The following is a 17,032-nucleotide window of genomic DNA, read 5'->3' on the forward strand; positions in this document are numbered from 1 at the left end:
ACATTGACTCCAGCTATTCATTAATTGACTGGACAAACACCTGTCACACAGTTTTACAATTAGCAATCAGAGCTTTAGCATAAAAGGGCAACAGGTGACCTCTTCTGTTTTTGAGCAATGGATGCCAACATTGGAAACACAGGCAGAGGCAGAGGAGTGAGAGTAAGAGGAGGAGGACGGGGAGGACGAGGATGAGGAAGACCAAGGACCATAATCTCTGATGAGATCCGAGCCGCTTTGGTTGACCATGTGGTCAACCATGGTCTAACAATGAGGGAGGCTGGGCAAAGAGTACAGCCAAATTTGAGCAGGTACACTGTAGCATCCATCATCCGGACTTTCCGAAATGAGAATAGGTAAGAAATCTACACTCACTACAAAAATGACTAAATGTAAATGTAATTGCAGTAGGCCTACTGCATATCAATACAGTACTCAATGAGTACAGTAGTACAGTATTGCCTGTGGACTGTTCTGTAGGACTGTAAAAATAAAGTATGTTTCAAGTATTTGGAAAATGTATTCCTACTTTGTATTCCTACACAGTATTTACAGTATTTTACTATTTGTTTGGCAGAACTGAAAGATTACCAACACAAGGTGGTCGGGAACGCCTTCTGTCTCCTGAACAGGAAACTGAAATCATGAACATGGTCCTAGAAAATAACGCCATAAAATTACGGCAAATACAAAGAAAAATAATAATAATGTAACTGTATACACTATACAGTAAATTATTCTGTTGTTTTGTATGTAAACCTGTATGTGTAACTTTGTGTTGGTTGGGATGTACACTGTGTACATATATGTAAAATATATTTGTTACCGTGTATTTCTGTGTTCTGAGTATAAAAACAATATTCTCAAATATTTTACAACACACGTATGTATGTACTGTCTGTAGTAAATGTAACACTGAACAAAAAAAGGCCTAACTCACTATGATGAATGAAGAATAAGTGTTTTCCATTCATCATAGTGTTTTACATTGAGCACATCAGTGTTCAAATGGTTCTTAGAAATGTCTATTCATATGATGGTTTGTGTTTGTCATTTGAAAACAAAATACAATTTTGAGATTAAATAACATTGTTTTGAATGTTAAGTTTAATTTTGCAGGAGAAGTGAGGGGTTTTGCCCATTGTGTGTGTGTTTTTTTGATTTGTGTGTAGAGTTCTGAGAGTATGAGGTATGCATTCAGAAAATGTGTGTAACCAATCGAGAAAAACTGTAAGCTTCGGATAGTGTTCTGAATGGTGGACTATGAGATGGCATAAAGAGGGATCACACATGGACACACACACACATATACACACACACATGAGTAGATAGAACTTGGAAGTGTGGGAGAGGGTGTGTGTGTGTGTGTGTGTGTGTGTGTGTGTGTGTGTGTGTGTGTGTGTGTGTGTGTGAGGAGGGGGGCAGAAAGCACATGGCAGGAACTCAAATTTAAGCCCACGCAAAGTCTAAAGCAGAGAGAGAGAGCAGAGCAGAGAGAGCGTAAGAGAGCAGAGAGAGAGAGAGAGAGAGAGAGAGAGAGAGAGAGAGAGAGAGAGAGAGAGAGAGAGAGAGAGAAAGAGCACAGAGAGAGAGAGAGCAGAGAGATGAGAGAGAGCAGAGAAAGAGAGAGCAAAAGATGAGCAGAGAGAGAGCACAGAGAGAGAGAGCAAACGAAAGAGTAGAGAGAGAGCAGAGAGAGAGCAGAGAGAGAGTTGAGGGGCGTGGGAGTCTGTAACCATCTAACATGGTGAACAATGGGCTCTGCTAAATCAAAGCTGATAAGGACTGAGAATCTCTCCAGACCATATACAGTAACGAATATCTGTATGGCTCCACACTGTAAGAGTAAGAGCCTAGTACAGTGCCACCATGGAAAATTGGTGGATTAACAACAACAAAAAACCAAAACAAATATGTATTTTCTAATGATATTTAGCATTAGACTCAGAACCACTATTAAATGTGGAAGACATCCATATTTAGCTGCTACAGCTAAGCAAATCCGCATTTGAAAACACCAGTAGGACAGCTAGGAGATCTGGATGAACAAGGGCTACCACACTGATGAGGCATGTTGCCTCCATGTTGGCGTGTCACAGTACTGCAAGTAGCTGATCTGCTTTTCCAGGCTCAATATGTTACACTGGGTTGTACGAAACGGACTTTAAAGAGGCGGAATTCATTACGTGAACAGAATGTGGCCTCACCCACACACCTCCACCTACACGGTGAAAACCACCCAACACTAGAGAGAAAGAGAGAAAAGGAGAGCGACCGAGCGAGCGAGAGAAACAGAGTGCTCAACATCACGTTGTGTAGCATTATGTGTGGATACTGAACTAAAGAAGCCTGCATACTGCCTGGTACAGACCCAAATTCCATTGTTGAAGCGGAAGTGCACATGACACGCTTTGCACAGGCTTTCTAGATGCTAGCTTGATGAAAGACAGGCAGGCAGTGGGTGGCTTTTGTGTATTCTAGCATGACACATTCACTGACCATCAATCACAGACCTATTCCTCAGCTTCAGCTCGGAACTTCAGTGGCGAAAAACAAAATCATTTAATCTACCCATTCAAAGTGCTAGATGACTTGAAGGTAAGCCAGTATATTACCCATTTGTTATCCCGTTATTGTCTGTCCATAAAACAAAACGGGAGTTTGGTTCCGCAAGGATTAACAAACGAGAGTCGTTTATTCACTATTAGTCACAGAATAAATAGCTTGGTCTTTGTTTTCCCAAAGACCATGTGATCACAAGAGACCATTATCCATTGTTTATCCAGTTCAATCATTAGAGCAAGATTAGAAATTAGACCACTGAAACCCTCATTTAGAAACACTTGTGTCCCCATGGTCAAAAATAGTGTTACTGCTAAATTCCCTATCAGTTGGTTTCGTGAAAAGTTCAACTAGACACACTACACTGAGCATGCAGGGTAGACAGAGAGTTACCACAGAGCTGTGTGTGAGACCAGGCCAGTACAGGTCAATTTCCCTCAATACATGCACACACACACACACACGCAATTTACAGTTTGGAGCGGCGTTGCTCTGGTGTGGCCTGTCTTACCCTTACTAGCTGTCTTGGTGCCAGATGGCTAATGAATCATTTAGAACAGCCATCCACATCAATTATTCATCACGGCTAAAGAGCATCATTTTTAGCAAAGTGTCACACTCTGTAACAAGGACAGCAGAGCAGGGCGTGGGTTGGTTAACTAATCTGTCATTCAGACTGATACGCACACACACCAATTCCGTGCCAAGAGGCCTGCTGGGAGCAAGTCCGAGGGGGCAGGAGCATCCCTCTGACCTACAAACAGGTTGTGCACAGTGTGAACCTGTAGCTTCAGAAGACACAGGTTGTGCACAGTGTGAACCTGTAGCTTCAGAAGGCACAGGTTGTGCACAGTGTGAACCTGTAGCTTCAGAAGTGGAGTAGCAGTTTTAAGGTCCTCCGAGACGGTGCTAATCAAAGACGCCAAATCCACCGGTGCCATACTTGTTGCCTGGGGGCTATAATTGACCATTTTTGGAATCCCGGAGATTCAAATTGGATTTTGTGTTGGCCGGTCTGAGGCGACTGACGTTTGTTTTTTTGCCACCATCCGCTAAATGAATGTTAATTGAGCTCTGTGTCCCCACAGATTAGCTTCCAGCTATTCATTAATTTCTGATGGAATGAGAGCCACCAGAGTTGGCCCAGTGGCCTTGTTTTCATTCCCAGACGGCCTCTGTGATACATGTGTGCTTTCTCTTTTAAGTCTGACTTACTTACTCTAGTCAGACTGTGCTATGGGCCAACATGTGTGTCACCCCAAAATATGTTGGAGGAGAGAAGGGAATCCAGGTCACAGAGCATAAGTTCCTCTCACAGTATAAACTAACGGACAGGAGCTTAGAGTGGAGTAGAGTAGCAGTTTATTAAAGCCTGAGGGGACCCTGCACTAGACGTTAGAAGTCATATTTCCCCCTTTTTGTTGAAATAATTATATTTACTATTTTCCAGATATCATTTCATCTCCCACACAGATGCAATGGTGTCCCTGTATAATATTGTCTAATATTCATGCTAACTTTGACTTTAATTATTGGGTGTGCTTTGCCTTTGGCAAGGGCACAACCTTTGTTCTCTCACATATATATTATTGTGAGAATGCTGTTAAGCATTCTCACTATTGTTTTCCTGTTTCTCTTTATTATTATTATTATATCAACTTCTTAGTTCTTCCGCCGTTTTTTGGCCTTTAACTCGTTCTGCATACTTTAACCGATTCCTACAACTTTTGTATCAAAACGTTCAGCTCCTTCAGGAGATGATGGCTATGACTTTTGGTATTTCTCACTTTTATACTTTTTAAGACATTAAGGTTTTTGTGCAAATTATTCTCCCATAAAAAGTAATGGTAAATCCTTTCAAATCAATAAAAAGCTTCCTCCTCTTTCAAACGTAACTACTTCAGCTTACTTTCAGCTAGAGACACCATTCAACCTTTAAAATGTTCACAAGACATTCAGCTATTCCCAAATGATTCAGCTTTTTCAAATGTTCAGCCAATTTTGAATTATGACAGTTTGAAATACATTAAAATGTTTGCTCCTTCTTGATTTTTATGAACAAGCAGCAAGCAGACTTGCTGCTCTTTTTCTGATATTCAACTAATTTGTCAAACAAATTCCTCTAACGTTCATATAGTTTAACTTACAGAAACAAGTTATACCTTAAAATGTAGGAAAATTTGTCCTCTTTCAGCCAATGTAACTACTAAAGAGCTCACATTTACAGATTTTCAGCTATGAGCCTTGAAGCGAGAGCAGCCTTTCAAATTCTCTCACTAACTTCAATGGAGAGGTGAGTAAAATCAGTCAGAGAAAGCAAGAAGGAACAAGATTTTGAAACTGCCGATAGAGTCGTATTTCTGACCGCACAGACATATAAAGGACATCTCTGGTTTCGGCAGAGTCTTGGGTCTCGGAAAATATCCTTATATTTTGGATTGGACGTATAGTTTTGCGTCTAGGTCAACTTGTTTGAGGTGTGGATGCTAGGTAAATGTTCGTTTTTCTCTCTGCCTAGCTCGTTAGCTTTCACAGCTGCGCCATCACCGTGGCAACCAAACAAACAAGCACCAGGAAAGCAAAAGGAACACGTTTTTGAAACTGCAGGTAGAGTCGTATTTCTGACTGCACAGATATATAAAGAATATCTCTGGTTTCGGCAGAGTCTTGGGTCTCGGAAAATATCCTTATATTTTGGATTGGACGTACAGTTTTGCGTCTAGGTTATCTTGTTTGAGGTGTGGATTCTAGCTACATTTCTCTTATTCTCTGCCCTCAGCGCATTAGCAATCATAGCTGCACCATCACCGTAACGACAGACACGCACCACTCAGTCTCTCACACAGGTGATTGGTACGTTTACTTGACCATGAGAAACACGATTACTAGCAATTGTCGGTTTATGCCAATAATACGATTACTCCGTTTACATGTGTAATTAGTTATGCGATTACTCAATAAACGCGTCTACATGATTCTTTTTTATTAATCGTTGTATGCTCCACGGACAAAACTTGCACCATCATCCTTCTGCAACAAAGTGTCGCCGTGTCTTCCTGTATCGGCCCTACTGCTGTATGTTTCATTCCATCAACACATTGAATCCAACTAAGAAAGCCGAGTAAACGCATAGGCTACATCTGCTACTGCTAATACTATCCCAACTATAATTTAATCTGTTAAAACGATAATATTCTTGTTACGACTAGCTAGCCTACTTCTTCTGTTTAACAGTTCAGCTTTCAGCTTCTCCCACATTGTAGGCTATTTTAGCTCTTAGCTTTGTTAAGATGATGCAGATGATGCAGTTCAGCTTCCACACTGCCTCTTTTGTGTCACTCACACATTTTTGAAATTCATTTCAGCTTGCGGGTAATTTCTCACTTTTATACTTTTTAAAATATAAAGCTTTTTGTGCAAATTATTCTCCCTTTAAAAGTAATGGTAAATCCTTTCAAATCATTGTTGGAATGCTGCTCCAGCCCCTTTCAAAAATACCTTTCGGTTGCTTTGAAGCTTCAGCTTATAACTTTCTACTAAATTTTCACTATTTTCAGCTTTTTTAGCATGGTCAGCTATCCCCATTCAGGTTTTCAGCATTCTCACTGCTGTTTCGCAGGAACAGCCTTTTCTAGTTATTATTATTTTTATTATTCTTTTTGCCCCCCTAAAACTCAGTCAATATTTGGCCTACATAGACAACCTAGGTGTCAAAAGTTTCGTCTTGGTAGCGATTGAGTTGCTTCTATTGGGATTTACGTTCCGTTGCATGGTTTAAGTGGAAATTAAGTTTTTGTGGCGAAAAGTGAAGCTAACGGTGGCTAACTTGCTAGCCACAGTCAATGACCCTACTTACGTCACTAACGTCACGAAAACTCGCGTGACTACCTCTAGCAGAACATTAGTTTAGCAGCTTGTTAACTTCTGGGAGATAGCTAAGCTAACTGCTTTACTGCAAGGCAGCTGCAGAAACGCCACAAGCAAAGAGGCCAGGGTGATAACTATTTACTAATTTTACTTTGTGATATGACACACAATTGTGACGTGTAATGTACAATATAAGCTGATTTTATTAAGGAAGTACATCTACTTTCGGAAACAGTAGTCTACTATGTCACTGAAGTATTAGCATCATGACATTAGCCTCTGTTGCCCGGGCAACACATACTACAGTGGTCTATGATGCATCTGTTTTCAATCGTTAAAATAAACATTCCTCACAAATACATTTTAGTTGTAGGATTTATTATGACATTACATTACAAGTAAACGATTTGTGGGTGAAATTATCATTACCTGTGGTTTCAAACCAGTGTTGCTCACTGAAACGCTGTAGCCTACGCGAGACACTACAAAAACATCTACACAGCTGTAGGAAGTCAAACGGCGACAGAACATGTTCGGCACTCCCCTTACTTAAATCAAAAATCTATCTAACTACTAACCTTAACTTCATTGCCACAGCCTAAACTTTGTCAATCTGTTCATGAAAATAATTAATTTCAGCCTAAACCGTACAACGGAACGTTAAATCCAATTCAACCAACGCAATCGCTACCAAGACGAACACAGCAGTAGTCTAGTACTGTACCGTAGTACAATTTACCGGGGCAGCTTCTCCACACAAGGCTATATCGCACTTGGCGTTGTTACTGACAATGATCGCTACCAGTGAGCTTTTTATGAAAGCGATTTTCCACGAAATAAATGTCAAGCTTATTTACGTTTTTGGGGGCATATTTTCAGTTAGCAGATGGTACTGTTTGAATCGCGATTCCATCTTATACTGCCGGTAACGTCGTAGAATAATCTTCAAAGGGGGTTCTTTATTCATGAATGAATGCAATATGAGTAGGCTAAATTCCTTAAAATATCACGAGAAGGGAAAAACTTAAAAGGACGTTTAAGTCATAAAGATAAGGTCAATTTTTACACCGGTCTGACAAATGTATTCGTTTTGATTCAACGATGAGGCTGCCTCTTGCAGGTGAAATAAGACATCTATTTTATTCTACACTTCACTCGTATTTTCAGTTGTAAATGAGCAGCACAAAAAAATGCTTTTAAATCTATGTAATATTTATAAATAAGTATGCATTTTTATATAAAGTATACAGAAATATCAGTTGTAAAAATGTCATTCAAAAACGGACCCCTGTGCAACCGACGCAAGCAAGCACACCCTACAATTTCCCCAGAAATTGTACCCTCTCTAGTTTCATTTCAGATAATTAAGTACTTCAGAACGGTCTTCAAACATTCCATGGAACAATGATCAACCATCTCTTGATTAACTGGATGTGGAATATCGACTGATGGTTTGTATCATAACTTTGGAGCGTAACTACAGACAGCTAATGTGGAGCGTTGCCAAGTAACATCTCCAATTAATCATAGAGTGCTATGCTATACATAGCTGCATAACATGACAATTTGTGATGACAAAAAGGAAAATACAGGTCACACTGGTGCGCTTACTAGCAGTTTAAAACTCAAATAAATAGTTCTGATTCACACAAATCCTAGCTTCACCCAGATGCCCTCCATATGGAGTACAGCTATGCAGCAGCGACAATGGCACGAAACACACACACAGTCATACACACACACACACTGACACACACAGTCATATACACACACACACACACACTAGCCACTCTCATGTTTACCAGATGGTGTTTGTGCTAGTGCACCATGGGGGCACAGAGACTCAGTGGTCCACCTATCTTCCACATGAACCAGATGACTCTTTGTTCAACATGGAAACAGCCTGCCTAAGTAGTCGACTCTCCATCAGACTCTGTGAACTGCCTGGACTCTAGCACTACAGAGGGAGGGAGGCATCCATACACACACCAACTGTATCTACCCCCCCCCCCCCCCCACACACACACCCGAACCAGAGATGTCTCTCAGTCAAGAAACTGACTACAGATGACTGCTGACAGCTAGTTTGACATAACCACCTCCAGCACTGACAGCTTCCTGAGCATGAGCATGAACAGAGCATGCTTTAGAAGATTCCAGAAACCGCACAGTTGCACATTTGCCATCTACAGTACATCAACATCTCCCATGGCTCCTGAAAATCCCCGATTCCTGTCCTTCTCTGTGAGTGACCTCCTTTGTTCGCTTCAGTCGACCCCCCGTACGAGCCAGGGAAAGCTGCCACACAGAGCTGGAGCATCTGTTCAGCTTGGACCTGTTCTCGGTGCTCTGTCAACGTGATGCTGTTCCTTTTATGTAAGTGCATTCAGTGCGAGAGAGTGGAGAGGAACTGACGTGGGTGTTGGGGTGAAATGAGAAGTCAACATGCCAACAGCTATCTTCCCTGAATAGTCTTCGTACCGTTAACCATAGAAAACAGACCCCTCGTCTGTCGTGTTCACTTGATGGCCGGCGCATAACTGTGCAAACACCTGAATAAATTAACTGAGTCCTGTGAGGAACAACAGAGCTGTCTGCCTCTCCACCTCTCTCTTTTTTTCATTGTCTTTCTTTTCCATGTCTCTCTTCTTCTCCTCTCATCCCTCTCTCGCGCTCCTTCAGCATTGAAATCTCCATGGCTACATTTACATTTATTCTACAGAGGTCCTGGGGGCTAAACGAAACAGGTTTTAGACACGACTGCCAATCCACTTACCCACCCACCTCTCCTCTGACTGCAAAACCACACTGAGCAATGGAAACATACTCACACCCGCAGTGGCTGTATGAGATGAGACACACGCACACACAGTCGTGTGCAAACCATGTCAAGAACAGGTAACGGCGACTGTGCCTGTTAAACATTCTTTAATTAGACAGCTCCCATGTACTGCTAACTATTCATGTCAAACATTAAAGCTTCCAATGTGAAACAACAAGCCAGGCGTCTACTGATGGACAGTGAGAATCCATCCATCCACCTTGAAAGGAGACAACAGTGAACTCTCCAACCTCTTCTGACGGTAACAGCGACAACTACCATCATGGCATGTACACAAGTCTGGAGACGGTTTCAGCCCAGTCTGCTGAGAACATCTGCTGAGAACATCACGCTCTGGTCTCCCCTGGAGGGTAGGGGAGACCAGAGCAGGGAGAGAATGGGGCAGGGAGAGACTAGAGCAGTGAGCGACCTGGACAGAGAACTCACCCGCTGAGCACCACGATGAAGTCCATGACGTTCCAGCCGTTCCTCAGGTAGGAGCCTTTATGGAACACAAAGCCCAGGGCCAGCAGCTTGATCGCCGCCTCCAAGCAGAAGATCCCAACAAAGTAGGGCTCCGTCTTCTCCTGTACACACACACACATGCAGGGACAACTGTATCATGGGTACACAGGGGGCATAGATAGGTACCCCTATAATGCATGAGCAACCCATACGCAAAACCCCTACGTGATGGCGTCTACATCGTCGTCTATATCAGTGCGTGCCTGCGTGCGCGTTGGCCGCGTGCATGGATGTGCATGGGTCAGTACTGTGTGTCTGTCGCTGGCAGGGGCGTTCCTCACCAGCCGTTTGGCCATGGGGGTCTTGTCTTCTCCAGGGAGGTGTTGCTCCAGGGCCAGCACGATGCAGTTGGCTGTGATGGTGGCCAGGATCATGTACTCGAACGGCGTAAAGGGACAGGGTCAAGGTCACAAGCTGTGTTCATGTATTGCACACGACACACCACATGACACACACCGAGAGCTCACGTCATGCATGGTGGCGTCAGGCCGTGATGGTATAGCATGAGTAAACATCATCATTCGATGGATGATTAAGATGATGGAACAGAGGAATGAAGAACCGTTGCAAATACGCTACCGTTGGAGACACTGTGCGTGAGGGGATGGAGTAACCATGGCAACCTGCTTTTAATGCTTCATAGGAGGATGGAAAGAGTGCTCCAACGTCCCTCTGGCCTGAGAGAGCGGCTTCCCAGCAGGCTAACTCCCCAGGCAGAGCCCTCTAATAGGACCTCTGGAATACAGCTATCAACGTGACTCACATTGTCTACATACCAAATTGCATTGGAAACTATACACACACAGTGTGCCGTGTGTATGTGTGTTTGAGAGAGAGAGAGAGAGAGAGAGAGAGAGAGAGAGAGAGAGATAGTGTGTTTGTTAGAGTAGGCCGTCTGTGTGTGTCATACAAATCCCTGTACCAGACGCTTTCTAATGTGTATGTGCACATATGTGTATGTGCACATATGTGTGTGAGAGAGTTTGTGCCTGTTTCTCATTGCTATGAATTCCTGTATCAAACCCTTTCTCCTGAATTATTACATTCTTGACTCGAGTGGAAATGGTGTCATTAACTCACTGAGTAGGCCTGTGATGGTGACCCTCAGGGGTTTCTAGTGACTCACATTGACAAGTCTGCATCTCCACCACTCAAACTGATCAAAAATAGCGGATCTAGAGAAGGCTCCACAATATCGCTCTCTAACCACTTCAGAACTTCAGAAATGGCGACAGAGAAATATTTGGTTTCAGTCCCAAACACAGGCAACACAGAGAAAGTGACACTTGAATATCTTGCGGTCACAGAGCATGCCAACAGACTCACAGCACACAGCAGCCTCCACAACACTGGCCACAGTCGCAAGTAGCTGCCTTCTAGAGGGTGTTGTGCCGCTGACCTGACCTCTAGAACTCAACACTGCAAGCCTCCCACCCAAACAGATTAGAGCACTGACAGCCGCACAGCGACACAACCTCAGATACCCAATGCCTGAAAGCAACAGAGCCACCCAGCTTCACATCCGCAAAGTCTCCCAGCAGAGCAGGTACACAACAACGTTGTGGAAACCCTCCCAGAGGCCTGTGGTGGTTTGCTATATGTGGACGGCGCCAAAGGTGTCCAGGGAACGTGTGTGGATTCTATCTCGCACTGAAGGTGATTTTGTGAGGACACGTGCAGTTGTATGCCTCGACACTACCAGAGAGGAACTCGAGAGACCACGCTTCTGTCCTGATACCCACGCATGCCCAAGTTCATGTTCCAAAGTGTAGGCTGAGAGTTATGCCTACATCCACCTCCCACTGTATGCAGAGCTGTTCCAAGAGATCATCTCTCACCTAGCCTGCTGCCTTAACAGAGCCCTAACTGACAACAAACTGTGTGTGATCAGAAGGTACTGTGCTCAACCAAGCTTAGCTAGCCTCAAGACTGATTTTAAGACATTCTCAAAGTTGCCACAATAACAGTTCTCATTCCCCTTATGATGATAGAAATGTCAACTTAACTTACAAATGATTGTCAGACACAACACACACATTGAACAGACACAGCTATTGCTGATTAATCACAACCAGAAACGGATTGCAAAGATAAAACATTTAAAAAGTTGACTAATTGTGCTGTATCACTTATGTAAGATCACAAATTGACAAACCGTTATGTATGGGGACACCTTCAAAAAATGCGAATGAGAAATCACAAGTTGCATAGTGACACTAACGCACCCACAAACTTTTATTTTGGGAAAAGGATATGGCCATTCTATCACCCTCCTAGCATATTTCCTAATGAAATTGTCCTCGGCGAATATAAAGAGCGATCTGTTGACGGTGAGGCAGTTCTGCCGATGGGGAACAGGGTTATAGAGTGCCATGGTGCGCGCTCTTTGCGCTTTAGCTTGTTTCAGCGACCCTGACATCCCACCTGAAGCGGCGTCCTGACCGTCTCCCCCGCGCTCTGGATCCCCCTCCCCGGAATCCGTGGTGTTCGGAACGTCGTCTCCAAAACGAGCCATCCTAGGAAGAAAATAATGATAACACTGGCTAAATGTTTTGATGTCTTAATCCATTGGCAGCCGATTTAGAGCGCAAAGATATCCCAAAAGTTGCAGTCTCATTCCATAAAAAAATGCATTCAGGTCAAATCTTTTTAGTAAGGCCTTTTAAAAAGAAAACTATTAATCCAAATAATATTTCGGTTATGTAAACTGTTCAACTTTACTATCAATATCCATCAGGTAGGGTTGGTGAAAAAGACGCAGTAAGGAGCAGTACTTCTGCCAACAAGTTTTGTGATGAAATGAGCACGCCGCTATATGTTCAGGTAACAACAGGTAAACGTTCCATCGAGATTCCATTGACACTTCCTTACACAATCGAAATTCAATTTAGTACATCGTAAGACCTATTCTGAACTAGTTCATCTTCAAACCGACTGATCGAACGTTTGCTTCCACAAACTTTAGACTAGGCATCTTCTTGAATTGCGAATAGACGTGCATAAGGCGAGTGTTTATCCCAGGTGACCATCACTTGGTATATTCCAAAACTATGTTCACAGACATTTATCCACTTGCAGTAAATGAATCAGGCATATGAAACTGTCTGTATCGAATACGCTTGATTTCATAAGCGCGCTCTTCGCTGATCTGTCGATGTTAACACCTGTTTCCCAACTGATCGAGACAGACATCACGCTCATGCAAACGATGCGCAGCCCCCTCCCACGTATGCTATTTCACTACAGTAATTTAAAAAAATTCATCTGAATGGGAATTAGAAGAGATGGGGAAAAAGTAGTGTTCCGTTGTCATGGCAATCTACCTTTTACATGATGAATACTGACATTTTCTCAAAATTGACGGTTTCTGTAAATAGCCTTTACGTGGGGATATGGAATTAAATCCATTACAGACCACTCCACCACTCATTTTAATCTCATTCAGCAGAGAAGAATAAATGAATAAAGAAATACGGAAATATCTGTGTGTCAATCAATGTGTAGGCTGCACGAATATTTAAAAAACAGAGCACAGCCTACATGGATTGTCTACATTACAGTGATATAACAATGCTTGAACAAAGATTATCTATTTTTCTTCAAAACCACATCTCAAGTGTAAAACTTTGTCCGATCTTGTGAAAAGCTTGCAATCAACTGGACCATTTTTGAATGTTTTTTTTAGGTTTGGGGGGGGGGGGGGCAAGATGATCTGGACAAGTTTTCTTGGCCCAGTCGCTATATGAACATAGCAGCCCAGTCGCTATGAACATAGCAGCCCAGTCGCTATGAACATAGCCCCACATCATAATACTTCAAAAGTCAGAGGATTGATGCATTTTCATTCATGGAGACCCACTTGTACTATTAACATGTTTTCAAAAAACCGGGTCATTGTGCTAATATCAGAGAAATATGTCGGAAATATAAATAGATCATGAAATAGATCTCAAGCCTGCTCTCTTTTCAAAGGGGGAGGAGAAAAAGCTGAGGATTTTGCGCGCGCGCACACACACACACACACACACACACACTCTCACACACACTCAAAGTGTGAACAAGACCTCATTTGGCGACCAGACTCAATCATTCCATCTGTCACCCTCCACGCCTCCCTACAGAGAGAGACTGGTGCTGTGACTCTTATCAAAATGACCACATCACACACCTTACTGCTCGTTCTGTCCGTCTGTCTCTCTCTCACACACAAACACACACTCGCCCACCCACACACGCCAGTAGGAATGATATTACCATGACTGTATGTATAGTATGTATTGACATATCATTTTGTCCACTAAGGGCCACTGTGGGAATATTCAAGAGTTAGGACCATTTCATCAAACACATAACTTGTTTAGAGAGGAGAGATTGATTTTAATCAGTCAACTCCTGTCTTTGAGTACCTCATCTCATTATAAACATAAAAAAATAATATTCCTGAAAGCATTTTGTCAAATGAAGCTTGAGCTATCCTTCAACTTACAGTGTTGTATTTATCAGTGTGAATCAGTTCTGTGTAGGCAGGAGGATGCTGACATAACAGGCCAATACTGTATAGACAAAATAACAGAAACATAATCTACCTATAGGAGACAAGTAAGTATGTGTTTACTCATCATGGGGCAAAGACATTTGGAAAGACAGAGAGAGAGAGAGAGAGAGAGAGAGAGAGAGAGAGAGAGAGCGAGAGAGAGAGAGAGAGAGAGAGAGAGAGAGAGAGAGAGAGAGAGAGAGAGAGAGCGAGAGAGAGAGAGAGAGAGAGAGAGAGAGAGAGAGAGAGAGAGAGAGAGAGAGAGCAGTTTTGTAGCACGGACCTGTTCTTCGATTCTGTTTCAAAAGGTAAAACAAGAAAGCAAGAGAAGGAGAAAAAACACAGAAAGAAAGAGAGAAAAAGACAGAATTGGGAGAACTTTTCAGGGGAAACCATTCCATGGGACAATTAGATGTTTTATATGAAAACTCAAACATTAAGAACACCCCCAAAGAAAAACATCCTCTGTCGGTCTCAAATATTTGTCCATTTCTATCATCATTACTTCCCTTTTCATTTCTTAACAGTGGTTTCCATAGCGACCCAGCTCGCTTGAATTTCTGCTCTGTTCTTTTCATTTTGCCAACAAAAGGCATGTTGCACAATAGCAACCTCTTCCTACAGAAATCTGTCTGTCCTCCAGAAGAAACCCTTTCAACACAGCATGTCAAGGCTGCCTTCCTGGCCTACGAGGCAGACAGACAGCAGCACACAGACAGCAGCACACAGCAGCAGCACACAGCAGCAGCACACAGCAGCAGCACACAGCAGCAGCACACAGCAGCAGCACACAGCAGCACACAGCAGGACACAGCAGGACACAGCAGGACACAGCAGGACACAGCAGGACACAGCAGCAGCACACAGCAGCAGCACACAGCAGGACACAGCAGCAGCACACAGCAGCAGCACACAGCAGCACACAGCAGCACACAGCAGGACACAGCAGAACACAGCAGCAGCACACAGCAGCACACAGCAGCACACAGCAGCACACAGCAGCAGCACACAGCAGGACACCGCAGCAGCACACAGCAGCAGCACACAGCAGCAGCACAGCTGGATGTGATCCATTTGCAATATTCCGTTTGCAAATAGAAAATTCCAATTTGCTGAGCTCCAAGTCTGTTTAGATGGTCAAATAGTGTCCAATGGTGAATAATCAAAAGATTCAGAGCCTACACACTGAAGAACAGAGAAACAACTTCTGTGGTAGCCTGTACGGGGGTCTGATGCTGTCTAACACCATCTCTACTCTATCAAGGTAACAAACAGCCAGATCAGAAAAGCATTAAGATCTGGCTACAGCAGTCTCTGCTGCTACAAAGAGAACAGTCACATAACAGAGCTACACTTCACTTTAAACTTGACAAAGACTGTGATGCACTTTTCTCTTCAACTTCCTTCATGGAATTTAGGAGCAATAAGCTCTTCTTTATATCTTTAAAAGGGTAGGTATACTGTACTGTAGGTGACAGGCACCATGAGTTAAAACGTTAATGGTTGTACTTATCGCCATAACTCTGTTGAGCATTTATGTAATTGGCGGCAGGCTTTCACCCCAGCGCTGATTGGAGTGGCTTTAGTGTTGTCTTTTTCCCTCCGTTACCAAGCAACAGACTCTCTTCATTCCTGAGTTGTGTCAGTTTGGTTCCAGCGATAAGCAAGGCTTACATAAACACACACATTAATCATAACCTACACTAAAAACACATCTTTCTGCTACGCAACAAACTTGCAAATTTGATCATGGTTAAATGTTACTTATGACAGAGCAAAAATGAAACACAAAACTATTAAGATAAAAGTAAATGTCACTGCACAGTCACCCTACTTGTAAAAATGTTTGGGACATTTAGCAAGTATAAGTGCACCAGGAGTAATACTACACATCAAAGACTGTAAACACTAAGTTCTGCTTCTAGCTGGGGTCTGAATACCCATAACACAAGGATTTCCTCAGTCAATGTTTGCACGCTGCACACCACTCAAATTTAAATAGTTCTAAGGTCCTGTCACACTGTCAATACAAAGTCATCAACCGGCCAATCTATTTGAAGTCCATCTGGAATGACCTCATGCTGCAGCTGCCATGTTTGGTCTCTGACGGCTTCCTATAGTTTGATTATGTGGCGCCCTCTATTGGCCAGACGTGCTCCCTGCAAGTCTTGTTAAAGAATGTCCTGCTGCTGGACAGCCTTGAACAGAAACACAAAGTGCATACCTGACAGATCTGAGTGAAATCTGCCACAAATACACACACTCAGCCAAACCCCAACTGAAAAAGAAGAGGGAGGGAGAGTAGAAGAGGCTTAATAGTAAGAGGGAGAGAGTGTGCATGCGTTTTTGTGTGAGCGTGTGTCTGTGTGAGCGTGTGTCTGTGTGAGCGTGTGTCTGTGTGAGTACGCTGGGTGTGGGGGTGCGCTGGGTGTGGGGGTGCGCTGGGTGTGGGGGTGCGCTGGGTGTGGGGGTGCGCTGGGTGTGGGGGTGCGCTGGGTGTGGGGGTGCGCTGGGTGTGGGGGTGCGCACCCCCACACCCAGCGCACCCCCACACACACGCACGCATGCCGAACACAAACGGTAGAGAAACAAAGGCAGGGTTCTCACACCCCTATGAGACTGCGGAGGTGAAGAGGATGGGGGCGGCCGAGGGAGATGAGAGGAGAGAGGGGGAACGGGGGGGGAACGGGGGGGTGCAGTGATGGAGTGCCACTCCACATTGG

General features: G+C 43.5%; 1 protein-coding gene across 1 annotated transcript in view; it reads right to left on the reverse strand.

Moving 5' to 3' along the window:
• LOC134036218 (voltage-dependent R-type calcium channel subunit alpha-1E-like) overlaps positions 1-17,032 on the reverse strand; it is a 44,912-nt gene that overhangs the window by 25,312 nt on the left and 2,568 nt on the right. The window contains 3 exon segments of the mRNA XM_062481050.1: positions 9,698-9,837; positions 10,057-10,162; positions 12,031-12,291. Of these exon segments, the coding sequence (XP_062337034.1) occupies positions 9,698-9,837; positions 10,057-10,162; positions 12,031-12,291 (507 nt within the window).

This window comes from Osmerus eperlanus, chromosome 16 (assembly GCF_963692335.1).
Source record: "Osmerus eperlanus chromosome 16, fOsmEpe2.1, whole genome shotgun sequence".
Classification (NCBI taxonomy): domain Eukaryota; kingdom Metazoa; phylum Chordata; class Actinopteri; order Osmeriformes; family Osmeridae; genus Osmerus; species Osmerus eperlanus.